Genomic DNA, 20,167 nt, shown 5'->3' with positions numbered 1-20,167 from the left:
GTTTCAATGGGAAAAGGATAATAAGCTATTCACCATAATCAAACACACTGGTAATATACAAAAGAAAGACATTTCCCTATCTAGAAAGAACTATATGTATATATAATTACCATCTTGAGTAAGATCATCAAAAATTGACATGATGTCTGCCTTCAAATGAGCATATTCAACTGTTGCAGCAAATTTTCCAAGATTTGATGCAGCAGACCTCCTAACCATTGGCATGTCATCTTGACATAACTGACTGTATGTCGACCTTAGCTCTGCCTTTGACGGTTCTGGTGCACTTGGATATGCAATATGAAATAATCCACATGCAGATACTCGGGCAGTAAACCATTCACCTGCTGCCAACCTCTGACCAAAATTTATAACATGAATTAGGCAGGATACAAACAACACCTCCTGAATCATAAACAAGCACTAAGGAGGAAATAATTACTGACCTTCACCAATGGGATGAAATGTTCAACCAAATCATTTTCTCTCATTTGAGATCCAATTCTACAAAGTGACTCAACTGCTTTATCCCTGACACAAGTTTCCTCAACAGTGCAAAGTGTCTCAAGAGGTGGGAGCAACACACTAGCATGCTCCACTCCACCAACATAAGGAATGAACACTCCCAACTCTTCTGCCATAGCAAGAAGCACCTCATCATCATCATCATTATTTTCACTCAAGAACGGAATTAACTCCCTTCGCGTTCGCTCCTCGCCAAGTGCACGTGCAATCGTGGAAAGCCTGCGAATAGAGTTCAACCGTAGCTGGATGTCATCATTCTTCAGCTCATCTATAAGCACCGCTATCGGATATAACGGTTCATCAGCCATGGAAATTTCCTTTTATTCCAAAAACCTCTGGCATAATCAACAAATTAATCAAATTGCAATAAGATCATATATATCTACAAACTACTAAAATAAAAAATAGATACTTAGCACTGAATTTTGAAATCGCCTAACAAAATCTCTTGAACTAGAAAATACTTTACTTTAATTAAATTAAATTAAATTAAGCTACAGGCTACTCAACTGGTGTGCAATTAAAAATGTAAATGAAATAGAAGTAGTGAATCGAAGAGGTAAATACCGTAGCGAAGAGGTTTGTAATTGGGGAGGTAAGTAAGCAGGAATTGGGATCTAGTGTTGAGTGAATTAGGGTGCAGTGGAGTGGAGTTGAGAAAATTAAGAATGCATCAATGAGAGACAGTATGCATGGACACCGGAAACCCTAACAGCGATGAAAAGAAGACGATGGAAGAGAGAGAGAGAGAGAGAGAGAGAGAAGTGTTACCAATGTTTTTCAACGTGGTCACACGCACACAACCCCACGGAAATGGCGTTTGCTTCGTATCTCTATGCTTCTCTACAATTTTTTACCCAAACGCACCGTTCCACGCATTTTTCATAAGGTAGTTAATTTTCACAATGTAAAAACTGAACATTTCATATCTAAAATTATTTAATAATTTTTAAATATTAAATTTAGATAAAGATAATTATATGTAAATTTTTAAAAAGATTTATATAATTACATTATTTAAATTATCCAAAATTTATTAATAAAAGATTTATTTAAACACATAAATGTTTTAAATAAATTTGATAATTGTATAAAATTAAACTCTAAAACAAATATTTTTTATTTGTCATTTAATTAAATTAAAGCATATGAATTATTTATGAAATATTGGATATAATAAAGAAACTACTCAGACAAACATTGTTAGAATAATCTTCATATAAATATGTGATTGAAAATGTTAAATAATATATTTGATTAAATGATTTAATATAAATATTATATTTGAAAAAACAATCCTTAAGCTCAAATAAGAGTGAGTGGATCACTCAGCCTAAATCAGGGAGATGGGTTCAGCGGAAGAATGAATCATTTTCAGTGGAAAAAAAATTTCAAAATGTCCACTGTCCAGTACTAAATTTAATTTTTTATTGTTTTTTTATATTTATTTTTAGTCTCATATATAGAATTAAAAGTGAAAGATATCCATTTCAGTTAAATGGACAGATTGGCCTGTATCGTAATTCGTAACAATTTCTAATATGCATCTTGTCTTCAGGATAGGAACTAATTTAAATGAATCGTGCTGTTATAAAATTTGGTGTATAGAAGAGTAAAAATTATAATTAAAATTTTGAGAAAAATATGCATACTACATTATGTCTTTTATTTATTTATTATTATTCTTCATTGAACAACACCTTCACCGTAAATATAACCTAGTAATTTATAAGACAAGGTGATGTGACACATTACACACAATAATTGAGAAAGAAGAAGCAAAGAAACAAGGAAAAACAATTTGATTTTGAAGTTGACAAGAGGAAAATAATTTGCTAATTAATTGGATGAAAAGAAACAGTGGAATGGTTAGCAATGTGCAAGCTGAATTGGCCTCCTTTTTCAGTGACATCAATCTTGTTTGATCCATTTGGAGGTTTCATCTCAAAGTTTGTTACCAACTTTGCAATGATCAAAGCCAGAATTGGCATTGCAAGAATGATCCCAGGGCAACTCCTCCTTCCAACACCAAATGGCAAGAACCTGAAATCAACCTTCCCTCCAGCCACTGCTTCTGTCTCACTCTCCTCTTCCAAGAACCTCTCTGGCCTAAACTCTTGAGGCTTCTTCCACCATGCAGGGTTATTTGCAAGCCACCATGCATTCACTACCACCTTGGACTCCTTTGGAATCTTGTACCCTCCTAGATTTGCTTCCTCAAGGTTCATGTGTGGCACAAGTAGAGGAATTGGGGTGTGAAGTCTTAGTATCTCTTTCACTGTGGCTTGTAGATATGGCAGTTCATGCAGGTTAGATTCTGTAACTGTTTGGTCTTTAAGCACTTTGCATATCTCATCACGAATCTTTCTTTGGACTTCTGGATGGTTCACCAACTCTGCTATTGCCCATTCCATTGACCACAGTGTTGTCTCTATTGCTGCAACATTTATGTTCTCTACAATGTAAAGCACATTTTCTTCACTTATTTCTCCCTTCATCTCAGCATCTATGATGTGATCAATTGCACAGCTTATCTTGTGCTTTTCTCCATTAGCAGCCATTATATTTCTGTACAGTAAGTCACATAGTTGTTAGAATTTTATATTTGGTCCATTCTGATCTGGATAGTATTATTAATTGTTAAATAACTCTCCTTTAGTTAGGCAGTTAATGACAGTTAAATTAATGTTGAATACCTTTTGTTAGAAATGGAAATTAAATGTAAAATCAAAGATTTATTTTACTTTTTTACCTCCTTTTCTCAATGTAATAGTTGTTGAAAAATGCCAACCTCCTAGTTTGCAAGTCCTTGCACTTGTTGAGGTAGCCCCTCAAGAAGGGTCTAAGCAGAGGTATAAAATCTCCATAGTTGTACTCAAAGCTCTGTGCCAAACGGCTCCTTTCAGAGTTAAACTTGGTAGCCTCAATGAACAAAGGGTCCTCTTGAGACTCAAACTTTGCATCAAACATCATTCTATACATGATGTTATACAGCATCAGCTGAAGCCTCCTTCTGATAACTATCCCTTCGCTCCTCACTTTCTCAACATTCCCATTGAGATCATGCACCACCAAATCCATCTCTTCTTCCCACATGTTGCTGTAGTTATGGACAACCTTGTTGGTGAAAAATGGCAGGGTCATTATCCTACGCATCTTGCGCCAATGATCACCATAAACGGTGAACACCATGTCTTGTCCATTGCCAGTGAAGATATCAAACACAACGTTTCGAGGGCGAGAGCCGAATTCAACACCTTGTGAATGGAGGACTTGGGTGGCAAGTTCTGGATCAGATACCACAACCAAGTTCTTGGAACCAAGTTTGAGAAGGAAAACAGGGCCATAGTGTTGTGAGTATGAAGCTAGAAGACGGTGGTTGAGATCATTGCCAACTTGTAACCAATTTCCAAATATAGGAACAGAGAGAGGCCCTGGAGGGAGTGTGGTAGAAGAGTTCTTGTTCAAGTATAGGAACAACGTAAACACAAGAGTGGCAACAGCAACAACGAAATTTGAGGAAGGGAAAGGAATAGAAAGTTGACAACACAAGAGTTGTGTAATTAAGGTAAGTGCTAGTGTAATAATACTAGTGTAAAAGACTGGTTTCTTGAGTTGAAGTCCCATGTTTAAATTTTTTGTGTGCAAAAGAATAATTAAGGTTGAGATGTATATGAGTGGGTTGGTTAGAAGATATTGAGAGTAAGCTTATATATATATATATAGGAATTCCCCACAGTTTGTGATTGAATCCATGGGCTAGATTCATTGGTATTTCAAACCAAGGTAGGAAGATTAATTTCGAAATGTGATAGGTGAAGTATTTTTTTAATTTTAATAATATTTTTTAAGTGTTATCAAAATTATATAATTAACATAGCTACTATAATAATAATAGTCAATTATTCACCATAATGTTTTTATAGCTAACTAATACGCTAATTGATACTTTCTCTCTTTTTTTTATCACTTTAAAGTTTTGGTATTATATCAGCGTTTCAGTGCACAAGTTTTGGGACATTAAAAAGTTTATTTATGGAGAGGAGAGATCAACACACAGACACATACATAGCTTATGTAGTATTTCTTAGGAATCTGATATTTGTCACGTTGTGATCTATTTCTTAGGAATCTGATTTTTGGTCACAAAGCGTTATTATATTATAAATCTAACCAAAAAACTTTTAAACTTGAAAGCAGATCTAAATCTACTGATTAGGAACATGTTCCAAGAAGTAAAACTAAATCTAAGCAATTCTAAATCTTTTTAGGTTGTAGAAACCCCATATTTAGCTCATCAAAATAACATTTTACAAAGGAAAAAAATACCTTTAAAGATGATCAGGATTCTTTAATCAACAAAAAATGAATACCTATACAAAAATGATTAAGAAATTTTAATGACATAATAATAAAAGTAGGATAAGTTGTTAATATCTATATTTGGTTCAATCTAATGTAGTTGTCTACGATGAAGTGTGTGATTGGATACTTCTGCTATTCATAGAATTTTGCAATCATAAATAATTAAATATATTAGTGGCCAAATACAACACACCTTTTTTTTTTTAATGAATCAACTGGAACTTCTCTGTTTCCTATGTCCGTGCCTTGAGAATGCCTCCTTCTATATCAAATCAATAGTTTAAATACACAAAATCCAAACAGACAATTTTCCCTTGGAGAACTTGTGAAATAAAAATAACTGGTTCAACCAATCAACACACTTATCCCAAACTATCTGCATAACTCAAATCTCATAAGAAAAGTCTCATTATGCATACACCTACACTCATTCTTTCTCAGTAACCATGTCTAGTTCTCACTGAAAACGGCCTCTGCTCCAAATCCAAATGAGGTTTGCTATGCATCTTGGATTCTGGAACATCATTTGATACTCTTGGTGTCTGCTTAGAAGATTGATTACTCTTGTCTTTATTATCAGCCTCATCATCACTCTCATCAAATTCTAGTTCCTTCACAAGTGAATCAGCCTCAGTTTCTGCAACCAATGACACGGACTCCCCCTTTGAAATCTCATCAGCTGAATCTTCCAGCCAAGGGACAACTTCCACAAAATCAGAATCTTGTTCATCCAAGAATTTTCTTGGTCCGGGGCTTGGACTATTATGATCATCATCAGGACCGTGAGGACTGGATTGTGAGAGTTCCAGAGCAGCTCTTGCAGCAGCGGCTGCTTGTGCTGCTGATTCAAAAGCAGCTTTTGCAGCATCAGCTACATCCTTATACTTCTTCATAGCCTTAAAGGAATCAATCGACTCCCCATCTTTTTCTTTACTAGGCAAATTGTGGAGGTTCTCTTCTTCTTTTAGCCTAGTCTCCTGCTGATTTTGTTTTACAACATTGACTTGTTCCTGCATTTGATCACATCAGGCTCTCTCGGTAAGAATTTGATTAACACACAGTGTGAAAAAAAAAAGAAAAAAAAAGAAAGAAAAAAGAATGAGTATTTGTTGCTTTAGCTCTTATATGCACTTACTATACCTCAATTGTAACAGAAGAAACTTCTTCAATCAGTAGAATAATATTGTTCTCAGAAGCAATATCTTTGAGTACCTTCGTTCTGCTTTCCAAGCTTGGCATCCTTGTGGAAAGCTTTTGTATCAACTTGAAGCAAATTAAAAGGATCACAAAAGTTATAATCTTTTGCTGGGGTAAAAGAAAAAAAGTTGGAACGAAAAAATAATGATTAGTAGATACTGATCGAAGTGACAGAACCACGATTAACATATTGACTCGCAATATATATATATACACACCTGAGGATCAACACCACAGTTATTTCTTAACTCAACAGCACGAGCAGCAAACTCCTTCCCAAATCTTGATGTCAAATTGCACGAATCTCTAGAATCTCTGGTAAATCTCCACACCTTGAAGCCATGTAGAGTAATCCTGATGCAGCCTCTTTTAGTTCCTCTGGACATTCTCTACAACAAGAAGAACACCGAAAACTCATCAATTCAAAATAAGAATGAAAAAAGGCTTTCAATCAATCATAAGCAGCAGGATGATAAAATACTAAATAACATAAAGTAAACGAACCTCTCTTGTGCAATGAGGTGGACCCTCTCAAACAAGAGGTTGCAGTATCCTTCAATCTTGTCATATACATCCAGCATATTCTGCTCCTTGATCACATGCTCAGCCTGTGTCAATAGCAACCCATCAGTTTCCCGAAACCTGTAACTAAGACAAAACAAATGATATATAGCATTAAACTATATCTTACTCGGAGGAGAGCGCGATCATGGTGACCAAGTTGGAGAAGTTGATGAACGTCAGAACGGGCTAGTTTGAGATGTGCATGGCGCTTGTTTTTGAGGATAGCGAGGCGAGATAAGGCAAGATTAACGGTTGCCGTAAACTTTGAAGCCTTAAAGTTTCTACCTAACAGAGCATCCAGTTTCTTACCCATATGATACGGGAACAATGTGATGGTGCTGAAAATAATGTGAATAATAAGCTTGAGAGAAAGTGTTTATATATGTTTACAATTAATTAATTACAATATATAGTAATGGTAATGGGTGTTTCGAGATGTAAGAGTTTTCTTAATAGGCAAGGCTCAAAGCGTAATATGACAAGAGACAGCTACTAAGTACTAAACGCGGTTAGTGCGTGAGTGAAGTGTCAAGGTGTGAACATTTCAATTTTCAAGTATCATTCGATCGTTGTCACATTCTGAGAGAGGTGTGGGCTAAATTGCAGAATTAGATTATATGAACCAATCAATCGCAAAGAAACGGTGAAGACAGAAATGGAGAGGTCATCTACAAAATTCAATTTATTGACTATTATCAATCATGAGAAGCAGATCACGACAATCGGACGGTCCGCTGCTCCTTCACTAAAGAGAAACTAACTTCAATTAAAATAAACATATTTTGATTGGAATTTTAACATTTTAAGAGTATAATAAAGGAAATTGCTATCCTTGACCTTTTACTCTCCCCCGAAAATGTAAGGATATAAATCTTTTCCGTTAAACAAATGAATATGTCGTCAAATAGTCTTGCAATCTTTTGAGAGTTCATGCTTTTGGTCAAATTTTGCAACACGCACAACCTTCTATTTCAGGGTACTGCCATCACGTGCTCTCTAGGTAATATATTGAAATTAGAATATAGGGCATCTGGTGACTACTGATATATCCCTATTTGGTCCTCAAAATTTCGGACCAGACACTTTAATCCCTAACTAAAATTAATTACTCAATTGGTCCCTAACAATTAATTTCGTCAGTCACTTAGGTCATTGACTCTGTTAACTCTAACGAAAGACAAAATAGTCCCTAACAAGTCTAATAGAGGACAAAATGATTCCTGACCTCTTCTGTTTGGAAACGATATTGTTCTCTCCCATTTTTCATCATATCTCGCATAACACTAATAGTCTAACACTGTAACTTCAAGCTACACAATGCACACTTTACAACTTCAATGTTCATACGAAAAAAATCCTCAACATGTTCTCAACAAATTTATACTCAGGAAACTAATGACTATGTCTCAAGTACTTGTCGTCTTCAATAGATCCCATGAATCTAGACAACAAGTCTGATTAGTCAAGACCCGTCGTCGTCGTTGCCATCTCCCGCCTTCTTTACCCTATCATCTCCATGACCACATTGTCCACCACCTCGATCACTTCCTTCAGCTTCTTCTTCGAACTAATGTTCAGTTATCGCTTCAATTTCTGTATGAGCGGCAATGGCGACATTGCTCGTTGTCCTGATAGCTTAGATGTGAAGTCAAAACTGTCTGCCAACTTGGACTCTGGAAAAGAAAGAACACTCTGTGTATTTTAAATGAGAATTTGCATATGATGTCGAAGAAAATTTTTTTCATAATGTCCTAATATCCAACAATCTATATTGCTTGTCAGAAAGTGGAAAAAGGCATGCCCTTGGGGTAGTTGTAGAACTTGGTCTTGAGAATGTGATGGACGTTGTCAGGGTTGAAAGTGATGCTGTTATGAAATACGTGAAAGTGGAAGCTTCTGGTAAGTGAAGTGTAGAGGAAGTGGGTGTACCAGTCAAAGATTTAGGAAGTGTCTAGTCCATGACATATTGAGGTAAGTACAACACGTGTGGCAGTTGTACCATGGCTTGATCTTGAAGAGCAAGAAGAAAAAGATGAAAAAAAAAACTGTGACGGTGAAGAAAGAGAATATAAATGTTAAGGTTATGCGAGATATGATAAAAATTAGAGAAGAACAGTGTGTTTTCAAATAAAGAGATTAGAGATCATTTTGTCCCTTATTAAAGTTGTCAAAGATCATTTTGTCCCATGTTAAAATTGTCAGGAACTATTTTATCTTCCGTTAGAGTTGTCGGAGCCAAGAACCTAAGTGACCGACAAAATTAATTGTTAAGCATCAATCGAGTAATTAACTTTAGTTGGGACTAAAGTATCTAGTCCAAAATTCTTTAAAGACCAAAATGGATATATACCCTTTTTTTTATTAGGAATTCTGCCCCTTTTCTTCCATTAGATTTAGCGCATTATTTTTACGAAGTATCATTCCCAAACAAGTTTCGATTATTAATAGTTTCAACTTTCAACAATATAATTCAGAAATTTACAATGCGTTACTACTAACTTATATTATTTTTTTTATCGAGGATTTCACTGATACTCGAGAAAGTTGAAAGAAACTAAATTACTAATACATTGTAACAAACTAACAATTCTTAGCTTAGATTAAGCAATGTCCGTTACTTCCATTTTTCCAATAATAATAATAATAAAACAAAGTAGTTAGCCCGTAATTAAAAATTAAAAATAACTAAAGTCAGGACATATTTCCATGGATCGGTTAAACTGTCAAGGGTATCCAAGAAATTTATCCTATTTTAGATTATTTCTATACACTAATAACGTATATGTTCTTTTCTTGTAAAATATTTTATATAAATTATTATAGTGTCCCAATCCCTGTATTGACACAAAAGCCCCTCTATTTTATTTTATACCTGCAAAGTTTACGTTTCGTATGAAACTTCCGAACCATTCATCGCTGACTGCCCAAACCCCACAAATATGCCTAAGCCGTACATTATCCACACTGCAAGATATAGTAACTAGGATAGGAGGCCAGGCATTTAGCATTTGATGAAAATGGAAGTTGGGTCAGCAGCGCAGGTCAACCTTAATAGTTAATACAGAAACACTAAAGTAGAACAAAAGCACCATAAATGAATGTTGAAAGTTAAAACACAGGCATCCAGAATGACCAAAAAAAAGCAACCCAGGCAGCCAGAATTAAATATCACAAGAAACATCAAAGTAGCATATCCATTGGTACAAAATTTACTTTTGCCAGCATGAATTATTGATACAACAGACTGTAATCATGCTTATTATTATTCTCCCTCCACTTCCACTACCAGATTCTCGACCTTCCATAACTCATGAAATGATATATCCATCAAAGTACTGAAGTGACTCTCCACCATTAATAATGAAACCTTTCATTATTTACCCGGATCTAATTGTTGTTTTTAACAGCTTAATGTCCTTAAACTTTTAAACCCACCAATACATTCTCGTTTCAATGTTGACTAACCTGACCTTTTACGCCTTGTGGAAGTAAATCACATAATAGGATCATTTCTATGGAATTTCATAGTCAGAAACAAGCCATCATAACAAAAGGATTATAGCAAACCATATTCATAGCCCCCCTTGGCTCCAGTGTTAAGTTAATACACAAACTTTTTTATGCCTAAAATTATTTTCTAACATACAGCATAGCATACTCCACAGGCAAAGACATTAGTGGGAAGTGACTCATTGGTCTGGAAGAGACAACAAAGTCACTTTATGAAAGGAACTAAGATGGCAGCCAAATTATTGGCCTCAAATAAACATGTATTTTTGTTTTTTAAGGATACACGACATTAGCTTAGTCCCTGCAAAATATTTGAGATGAAATAGGTTCTTGATAGATAACATGTAACATCACAATAATTATAGGACATGACATCACACTACCCCTTAAAAAAACATCATTAAAAAACGAAGATTACAACACACCATATAGAAAAAGGAATCCCTATTTCCAAATTATACTTAAATAATGACACTGATCTGACGTGAAGTTATTGTTATGGGCTTAGGACAGCATAGAAGAGAAAAGGCAAAAGGCAAGCCCAAAAACACCATACTAAGCAAGAACAAACAACACACCCACACAAAAACTTTACTGAAAACGCTATTAAATACCACCAACATCCACCTTAACAAACCTAAGAGCAAGCACGTGAAATATTAACTTCCAAAATGAGAATCAAGGATAGAGAGTATTCATCATACAGAACTGGAAACCAGAAGACCCATCAATCTCATAACTGCCGACATAGATCATAAAGGAATTGGACTTAAATATACTTACAAAATTGAAGGACCAAGACACAGCACCTAAAAAGACAAAGGAAATCAAACAATGAATATTTAGCGAAATTAGAAGAAAAATCAAACCCACACAAGAGTCCTGGATCAATTACTCACAGATATATGAATTTGCTTCAAGAACACAGCCAAACATCTCCAGTGAAAATTCCTCCAACAAAATGAGCAGCCATCATGGATAAGCCATCATGGATAAGATGCAAGACAATTTCATTAGGATATGCATTTAACAAAATCTCAGAAAAGAATACAAGGTAGTAGATTGAAAGAGATGATCGAGTAAAATTCAAGAACTAAAATTGTGTGTAGCTAATGGCTGAAACTTGGAAGATCAAAGAGGCGGAAAATAAAGGAAGTTATTCTGTCACTTAAGAGTCTTACAATTATTTGAAAGGGTGTGGTATTTAGGCATTTGGTTTAATGGAACCTGCATCACTTTAATGGATGAAGATGCAACACTAACCACTCCCCTTCCCCTCATTAACATACCTATATTTTCAAAACGAAATAAAATCACATGTTTCAATGTGCTTATAGGCAACTAAAACCGTTGATTTTCCTCAGAACCAAAACAATCATTCATGCTATTCCATTGAAGCTGATAATAAATTATAATAGAAATAACAATCTATTCTAGAGAGGTGAAATTAATCTCCCAATAAACAAACCAAGGTACCTTCTCCTGGGTTCCCTTTAAGCATCTAGGCACGGGAGGGATGCCTCAGACCACTGATAGGCCTCCTGGATGAGAAATTAAATTAGAATCTCCAGAATCCAAAGAGGTTCTATGAAATTGTAAAGACATTTATACTGGCAATGATAACTAGAAACTATGGAGGATCAGAAGATATTACATGCAAATGATATAAATCATCCAGATTACAACAGTTATGCAAGGTTAGCAGAAGTAATATAAATGAGAAAAAAGAATGTCCAAAGAAAGAAACAGGGCCAACTTCTGCAAAGGATCATAGAAGCACAAGTTTACTATCGCGAAAAATTGAATTCGCTGTAATAAAATTTTCTACGCAATTAATTGCAACAAACGTTTGAAGTACAAATACAACTATACTATGAAAAACTAACAGATTAAATTTCATAATGGCCACACAAGAAGGGGGGAACTGCCATTGGCTAGTTGTCTTACAATAGAAACAGTACATTCCAGTGAAAGAACCGCCAGTATAGTGTACGCCTGACCAGATATCACTCTTTTCACTTCAAAAAGCCAATATTCGTGATGACACTCCTTGGTCAGTACGGAACAGATAAATAATGCCAAATGATTAGAACCCCAATGTGAATTAAATCAGATCACTATGTACAAATATCAGTGAACATCACTTCGGGGAGTCAAAAGCAGCACACTGTTCACTTGCCAGTGATAAACGGGTGGTTCAGTGCTTGTGATACCGTCAACCTCTTGTCTGGGTCCAAGATAAAAATTTTATCCATGAGATCCTTGAAGTTGGCTAACATCTTTGGATCCTCTCCAGGAGAGCCTGTGATGATTGTTCCAATATCTTTTGGTTTTATGCAAAAAAAAAAAAAAAAAAAAATTCAAAATACAATAAAAGTCTAACCTTTTTTGTCACAGGATCCTCTTCAGTAGCAAGAAAAGTCAGGTCATGATCAAAATGTTGGTCAGTGAATGCTCCCTGCAAGGTCCGGAAAATACCTTAGATCTAATTAGAGAGTAGAGATAGGAGTGCCACTCACTCTCATAGTGGGGACCACAATTCGTCCTATGGTGATAAAATGAGTAAAAGAAAAAGAAAAATGAATAACTAATTTCTCAATTGCAAACAATGAAAACATTCACCACAGGATATCTATATATATAAGAACCCTGAATCAAACAGTAAAGAACAATTTTTACTCAGCGCTCAAATGGTTGCTAAACCCTAGTATTAAACCCAAAAAAAAATTTAACAGTAAATACCTTACGCAACATCTTCTTTGGAAAAGGACCCTTTAATTCCATGTGAAGCCTAAGCATGTCATTGTTTGTAAGACCTGGAAAAAGAACTTTCCCTGTATAGAGCTCATACAAACAACAGCCTACTGACCAAATATCCAACGGATGATCATATTGCAAGCCAAGAACTGCAGGAGAAGAAATAAATAAATAAAAATCCAAAAGCCCAAGAGTTGGCAACCATAGGATATTTCCCGAGATTAGTGATTAAGAATCTCATAAGTAAATGAATGGAACTTACTTATTTCAGGGGCCCGATAAAACCGACTGACAAGATATGGTGTGACTTCATTCTTACCAGCAAACATAGCATTACCAAAGTCGCAAAGCTTCAAGACATTTTTAGCCTCGTTCACCTTTTTTTGTACCATAAGAACACAAAAGGTTAGAAGACAACATATTACTTCTTGCAAACAAATACAACTAGCATCCAAAAAAGAAACATTTAAACAAAATTATTTTTGGCATACCAACATATTATCAGGCTTTATATCACAATGAAGAACACCACAGTTCCGAAGATGCTTCAGGGCAATAAATAGTTGCTTTGCATATGCTCTCACAGCTGTTAGCCTAAGGCCAATATTGCGACCAAACTTCTTTAATACTTCACGCAGATTCATATTAAGAGATTCAAAAACTAAACAAAGGTGATTCCTGTACTTAAAACTTGAAAGGAAACGAACACAATGACGCTTATCATCTGGATCTGCACCTACTAATTTCTTCAGTATGACCAACTCATCCATACCAGCCTTGTACCTATACCATATTAGAGATGAGTAACAGTGAGTAAACACAACACTAACAGAAAGCAAAAGGTACAATTCAAATAACCAGTAGAAGAAGATAACGCACATGGTGTCATTATTACGAATGATTTTTATAGCAACTTCATCTGGCTCACCATTACCAGTCTTGAGATTCTTTGCCCGAACCACTGTTGAAAAAACACCCCTCCCATGTGCAGCAGTGACTTCGTATCGGCCATCAAGTATTTCACCAAAACGATAGCCTACACAGCAATATCACAACACTATGAACAGGAGAATAGGTGTATCTGGAGACATTTCATGCAATAACAGGCAACCAAATCCAGCAGAAATTTGGCTGCCCAAAAGATTTTCCACAACATTTTGACAGGTTTCACAACAGAACCAGCACACTTCATTTTGGTGGAAAAGCATCAAACTTGAAGGAACACATTTAACAATAATTCTTCCCAATAAAGGAAGTTGCATCACCATCTAATCATGTTTTTAAGCAAAACAAGGCACAAATTTCGGGTCAAGTACTCAAGCCTTAACACATCAATCAAAAGAGAACAACTGAAATAGATTGAAACAATAATCAATTACTTACTGTAATACCCCTCTGCGTCATCCCAATTGTCATGTAGGCCAACCCTCTCAATCAGTATACCATCCCCTTTTCCCTAAAAGAAAGGTGGAAAATCACTATATCAGTTATAGATGTAGAAGTACGATATATGGAAGAACAATGAACATCAAACAATACCAAATAAAAAATTATGTATTAGTTAGCAATTACAATCAGGATTCAGGAATAAATACAAAAGGTGGTTAAGTTATTATAGAGTGGTTACCCACAAGGGAAATTCACCTGTTCTTGCACTAAAAGCAACATAGATTGGGAGATATGTAAGTACATGTGTGTGTGTGTGTGAAAAGACATGCAGGAAGCCAGGAACTAAAACAAAATCTTTAGAGTAGGCAGAGAACAGAGGCAGGTGAGAACTATTATTGCAAGAAAGATGAAAGATAAAAGGTTTATAGAACATTTTAAATAAGTGAATCACCCAGAATCAGAAACCATGTCATATATTTCTGAGGTTAGTAACACATGGAACAAGTCAACACAAAATTCCCTCCAATTAAACATAGAATCGGTTTATGCAAAACTTACTGATTTCCGAACTCCAGTTGGTGTCTCACCAAATATATCATCACAAAACATGTCGTCTGATCTTTCACTCTGTAAAGATCAGAAAAAATATTTCAAAACCCAATAAATAGAAGTATGAAAAAAAATCAAATTAATTAATATTAAAAATGTAAACAAATTTAAGGACAAACCTTAGGAGTACCCTCACCCAGGCCACCAGCACCAGATATCTTCTTAGAAGCAACATTCAAATTTTCAGGAGTAGATTTCCCAACAGCAAATGATGTTTCTACATCATCAATACCATCATTCTTGCCATCATGTGCTTCAGGAACATCAGTAGGAATGTCCACGGATTCCTTGTCTAAAAATAGTGCATCATGAAATTACTAAAGATAGTCCAAATAATGGTGACAGTGATGGAAAAACAAGAAGACATTACTTTGTAATTAATCCAATTTCCAAGCCTATCATTCCTCCTTTTTAACTTCAGAACTCACTCTCAAGGTAAAGAAAACATAGCAATAATGGTTTGCAAGAAGTCTACATTATTACATAGAAATGAAATCAAGCATATGTCTAAACTGAGAACATTTGAATTTCAAGAGATGCAAAAAACAATGATTCAGAAAAAGGGTAATGATAGGGGTTTATCAAAAAAAAAAATGAATGTTTCATGAACAACACATCAAACAACTAACAAAATATAGTAAACACGGATTAACAAATAGATAACAGGTAGCATAGGAAACTTAAATGCATATCCTTACCAAGTCCAGCTCAATTTAAGAAAAAGTGGAGGGCTTTAGAACCAATGACAACCCCTCATACTTTAAGAAGAGAAGATTACATGGCACTAATGGAGCCAAAATAGTGAAAATTAACATATTCATGGAAAAATTTTAGAGGTTATAACTATATTAGGAAGATAATTGTGTAAAGAACTACAACTTGTAGTAGTGGCCGAAAATCATTGTATGGTAAATAGCTGCTACTTTCTAATTTGTTATCATCCTATCACTTTGAAACACAAAGAAGGAAAAGAGGGGAGAAGAACAATACCTTTTCCTTCATTTTCAGCTGCCTGTTCTGCTTGCTGATGCTGCTTCTTGTATTTCTCCATTATTGCTTCCCTTCTCCGTCTACTTTCCTCCTTAATCCTATTCAGATCTTCCTCTTCTTGCTCTGGTAATTGCAGAGTATCATCATCTAAGTAATCTTGTTCAACCTCACCTCTACAATCAACATAGACAAAATAATTAAAAATAAAAAAATAGATACTGTGCTATTCCAGAGAGAGTATTGTATGAATGGAAGAAAATTATGATAGCAACAAAAAATTATAGGTAGTGAAATACCTTTCTAGCTTGCTTTCATTCTCTTCCATGGCACTTCTTGCAGAATTATAAAATTTTACAGAATCAGAATTCCTGTTTCTCTCCCGATGATATTCAGTTTCTTCGTGTCTTGAATGTTTTCTATATCTGTCTCGAATGTCTTCACCATCCTCATGACGCAAATGCTTATCCTTATTATATGCGGTGTCTTTATCAGTGTGCCTATATCTATCATCTCGCCTCTCCCTCTCCTTAATGTGATCTCTTTCCCGATTCTTATCATCCCTTTCACTATCCCAATCTCTTCCTCTCTCACCACCCCTTGTATTATCCCTACTCCTGTCCCTTTCCTTTCTACTTCTGTCTTTTATTGTGTCCCTTCTATCCCTCTCATAGCTCCTTTCACGTTCCTTTTCTGTTTTACGCACCCAATCAACCTCCCTATTCCTGCTTGCTTCGTCTCGTTTCTTTTCCCTGTATAAATCCCTATCCACATGACTGTCCCTACTGCGATCCTGGGACTCTCGACTACGATACCTGGAACTACGTCCCCTCCTATCATCTACCAACAAGTCTGCATTGCCACGACCATGCTCCCTTCCACGTGCTCTCATTCCTTCCTCATCATGCTCATAGTCAGTCTTATCTCTGCCACTATGATGAAGGGGCCCTTGATCCCTAGAGTGCCTTTTCTTGGAATGAGCATATTCATCTGCTATACTACGAGAACGAGATCTGTCCCTAGGATGACCACTTGATCTTGATCGACTTCTACATCTATCATGAGAAGGAGAACTTCTTAACATTCTATATTTTTCACCTTCACTATCAGATGATGAATTTGTATGGTAATTATGTTTTATTCCATTTGCCCGTATCTCTTTCTCTTCATAGTCACCTTTTAGTTTCTCATTTCCTCTCAATTGTCCAGGGCCCTCATTCTGCTTCTTATCTTCTTTGGATGATTTAGGGTTCAAATACCCATTACCCAAACCATCTTTAGTATCTCTAGCATTCTTTCCACCTTTAAGCTCAGGGCTTGACTGGTTAGGAGAACCATAGTCATCATGAAGTCCAGGGTGCTTGTCTGCAGTATCCAATGCAGGACTAACATATTTACCATGACTTCTGTCCTCCTTTCCAGTTTTTGAATTTTTTGTGACAGGTCCCTGCCCATCACAAACAAGAAATTGAATGCAAATGTCTACTTAAAGCGATGCTAAAGAAATTGAACAATCCTTTTAACTTGGTCCATGGGCAAAAAATGAAGTATAACAATAATTATTTAAAAAAAAACGTAACCAGCTCTTACAAATTAACTGTAAGCCACCAGTCTTCACTGAAACGCCTAGAGAGACTTCTTTTCCAATTCACTCATGTTCGTGTAGTGCAAGCAGGTTCTTACATATCTATGAAACACTGACAAGGTACTCTAACAAGCTCTCACGCCACGAATGAAAAAATTGATTATACAATCCAAAAAAGGAAACACAGTGCTCTGTTTGGTCGCCGAGGAGAACAGAGACGCCTAAAACACCTACCTATACTAAGATAAATCTCAGAAGGTTAAAGAAGATATGAACACATCCTGGTTTCGTCAATCAAAACAACACAATTACAATAGTAAGACGTCTTTTAAATCCATTCCTCTGGCCTCTGCTTTCTCGGCAACAAAACAGATTTCACCACAATATTAAAAGAAAATAAAGCCGAATTAAAAAAATAAATAGATAAACGAAGAACAATTCGATTGTATCATACCGGAATTTTGTTATCGGATCGAGAATCTCGATTTCCTGACAGCTCAATTTCACCAGGCTCTGCATCAGATTCTGTCTGCTTTTTTCCAATCTCACCTTCTTCGAGAATCTCTCCCTCCTCGACGTCGTCGTCAGGGAGAGAGCTATACGGAGCAGAGTTAGAAACAGGAGCTGGAGAAGGAATCCTAGCAAGAGTTCCGCGATCGTATTCGGTGTCTTCATCGCGTTTCTTGGTGGAGTGGCGATGGCGGTGGCTATGGTGGCGGTGCTTGTGGCGCTTCGAGGATCTATCGGCGTCTTCGGGAGAGGAGGATCGGCGATGCTTGCGACGAGAGTCGTGGGAATCGGTTACCATGATTGGGATTAGGGTTAGGGTTAGGGTTTTGAGGTGTTATGGTTGAATATGAAGGAAGGTTGAACGGGAGAGAATAGATCGTACGGTTGCAGCACGCGCGGAGCAATGGTATTGGATCAGATTCAGAAGGCCAGCTACAATACATACAACAGAACCAAATTATTGAGGATCATATTCGCCGATCATCGCACGTGCCTCCTTCCTTCTTAAGCGTGCCCACACCCAATGGTTCAATCAATTGCTAAATAAAATAATTTATTACTTGTTTGGGCGTGATTATTCTATTAAAAAAATATTTTTTTAGTGTGTTTATTAAATTTTTAATAATAAAAATAAAAATATTAAAAAAAATATTTTTTTTGAAAAGTTATAATTTACATCTTTTTTTAAAAAGATTTTTTTTTAAAAATATTTTTTATGTAATAAATAAACAAAAAAATATTTTTATATTGTTATACCCAAATATAATTAATAAATAAAAAAATCTTTTTATATAAGATATCCAAACATAAAATTACTTTTACTTCTCCATAAGATCTTTTAAAAAAAGATAACTCAAAAAAAGATCTTTTCTTAGAAGCTCACCCAAGTCCTTATTATTATTGTTCCAAAAATTGGATACAATATGTTTTAGTTTATAATTTTATTACTTTATATTTTTCCTAATCTTTTTTCTAATTTCTAAACCAATAAAGTTATGGATATTTTTTATTCTTTTATATGTTTGAAATAAAAATACATTTTGTGTTATTACTCTTGTTTAAAATTAAAAGGATTATTAGGCACATTATCAGAAAGTCACATAATTACATTTTAAATACTGCAATCCAAAACTGTAAAACAACTTTAAATTACTGTTTAAACGGTATTTGAGATTGATAATGCATTAGAATTAAATTCCATACACCTCAAAAATAATTGTTTATTATATAACTCATCAGTATCCAAAATTTGTGAAAAATCCATTTTTAACTCCTTCAAGTTTAATACGTGCATGCAGTCAATCAATTTAATTTTGAGAATCATCATCATCGTGCAACAGTACTAAAATTTTTCAAAGGGCACAGAAAAAGTAAAGAAACTTCACTACAATCTATAAATAGTGCTGGAGATTGATCTATTTAGAGGAAGAGAATATATGCTTGCAGAAAAGAGTTGGAATTTGAAAGAACCAACGATGATGGAGCTTTATTTTTGGATAAGATGAAAATTATGCACTCTGAGAATAATGAGTGTATGTGGACCAACTGACACGTTTTCTAATAAAGTACTCAAAATTCTAAAACATATAATATTATTTTGCCTCCTTCATTTTCGAATCTGATTCTGTTTGTTGGGGTAAGAAAGCAAGCCAAGAGGAACATGAACTTGTTTATTTATTTATCAAGTCATTCTATCTTCTCAACTTGACGATTAATTAAGGGGAAGCATCCCTTGATGCCCACGACTTGCAATGCCATTAGGTAAAGCAAAATCGTTTTCTCTTAGTTTTATTTTATCTAATCATTACCATTTTCTAATATTGTAGTAAAAATCAGTCTTAAAATTAACATTAACACCTTGTACATAAAATTCAGTTCACCATTACAATTTGAGTTGAGCAGACCAAGGTATAATAAAATCGAATAAAGGCAATGAATGACATTGCTTGGCTATGCATTGTGTGGTCCGAATTTCCTGTTTAACACAAAACACAATGAATTCCTTTTAATGTCTCTTCAGAGAAAAAGCAAATTCAATAAAGAACACACTAAAAGCTTATTCTACTACTATACACTGTAAAATCAGTCTAGAGAATCTTATACACATGTGAATCTGGATCCTTTTTTCTCCTTTGTGACTTGTGAGTGGTGTACTTAACCATGGGAAGA

General features: G+C 35.2%; 3 protein-coding genes and 1 pseudogene across 4 annotated transcripts in view; all 4 read right to left on the bottom strand.

Moving 5' to 3' along the window:
* The window catches only part of LOC107467396 (serine/threonine-protein phosphatase 2A 65 kDa regulatory subunit A beta isoform), a 4,853-nt gene extending 3,473 nt beyond the window's left edge, over positions 1–1,380 (bottom strand). Inside the window, exons 1-3 of one of the 2 annotated variants that reach the window (XM_016086480.3) lie at positions 1,297–1,380; positions 447–860; positions 111–357 (exon numbers count right to left, since the gene is read on the bottom strand). In XM_016086480.3, the coding sequence (XP_015941966.1) occupies positions 111–357; positions 447–833 (634 nt within the window). In that variant the 5' untranslated portion in view covers positions 834–860; positions 1,297–1,380. Of the gene's footprint in view, positions 1–110; positions 358–446; positions 861–1,092 lie in introns of both variants that reach the window. The other variant, XM_016086479.3, reaches the window with a different exon arrangement.
* An 856-nt stretch (positions 1,381–2,236) lies between these two features.
* LOC107467573 (cytochrome P450 CYP73A100) lies at positions 2,237–4,181 on the bottom strand. The gene is made up of 2 exons (XM_016086704.3): positions 3,278–4,181; positions 2,237–3,093 (listed from the first exon to the last, which is right to left on the bottom strand). Exons 1-2 carry the CDS (start codon positions 4,150–4,152, stop codon positions 2,361–2,363), a joined length of 1,608 nt encoding a protein of 535 aa, XP_015942190.1. The 5' UTR covers positions 4,153–4,181; the 3' UTR covers positions 2,237–2,360.
* An 859-nt stretch (positions 4,182–5,040) lies between these two features.
* On the bottom strand, positions 5,041–12,498 carry LOC107467294 (uncharacterized; annotated as a pseudogene).
* A 7-nt stretch (positions 12,499–12,505) lies between these two features.
* Positions 12,506–18,456, bottom strand: LOC107467290 (uncharacterized; the record flags this gene model as incomplete). The annotated part of the gene is made up of 12 exons (XM_016086333.3): positions 17,943–18,456; positions 16,203–17,350; positions 15,907–16,079; positions 15,036–15,208; positions 14,866–14,934; positions 14,302–14,374; positions 13,798–13,954; positions 13,603–13,701; positions 13,410–13,512; positions 13,181–13,295; positions 12,904–13,067; positions 12,506–12,619 (listed from the first exon to the last, which is right to left on the bottom strand). Coding segments are annotated over exons 1-12 (2,742 nt in total), but the record flags the coding sequence as incomplete, so codon positions are not given.
* Positions 18,457–20,167: the final 1,711 nt, after the last annotated feature.

This window comes from Arachis duranensis, chromosome 9 (genome assembly GCF_000817695.3).
Source record: "Arachis duranensis cultivar V14167 chromosome 9, aradu.V14167.gnm2.J7QH, whole genome shotgun sequence".
In the NCBI taxonomy this organism is placed as follows: Eukaryota; Viridiplantae; Streptophyta; class Magnoliopsida; order Fabales; family Fabaceae; genus Arachis; species Arachis duranensis.
Note: the sequence above shows the minus strand (reverse complement) of the source record. Positions and strands in the feature narration are given on the sequence as shown.

Excerpts from the sequence above, each read along its gene's own strand:
- LOC107467573 (XM_016086704.3), bottom strand. The coding sequence starts at position 4,152 with ATGGGACTTCAACTCAAGAAACCAGTCTTTTACACTAGTATTATTACA. Across the intron at positions 3,094-3,277 it reads TATTACATTGAGAAAAGGAG|AAATATAATGGCTGCTAATG; the intron begins GTAAAAAAGTAA and ends CTTACTGTACAG.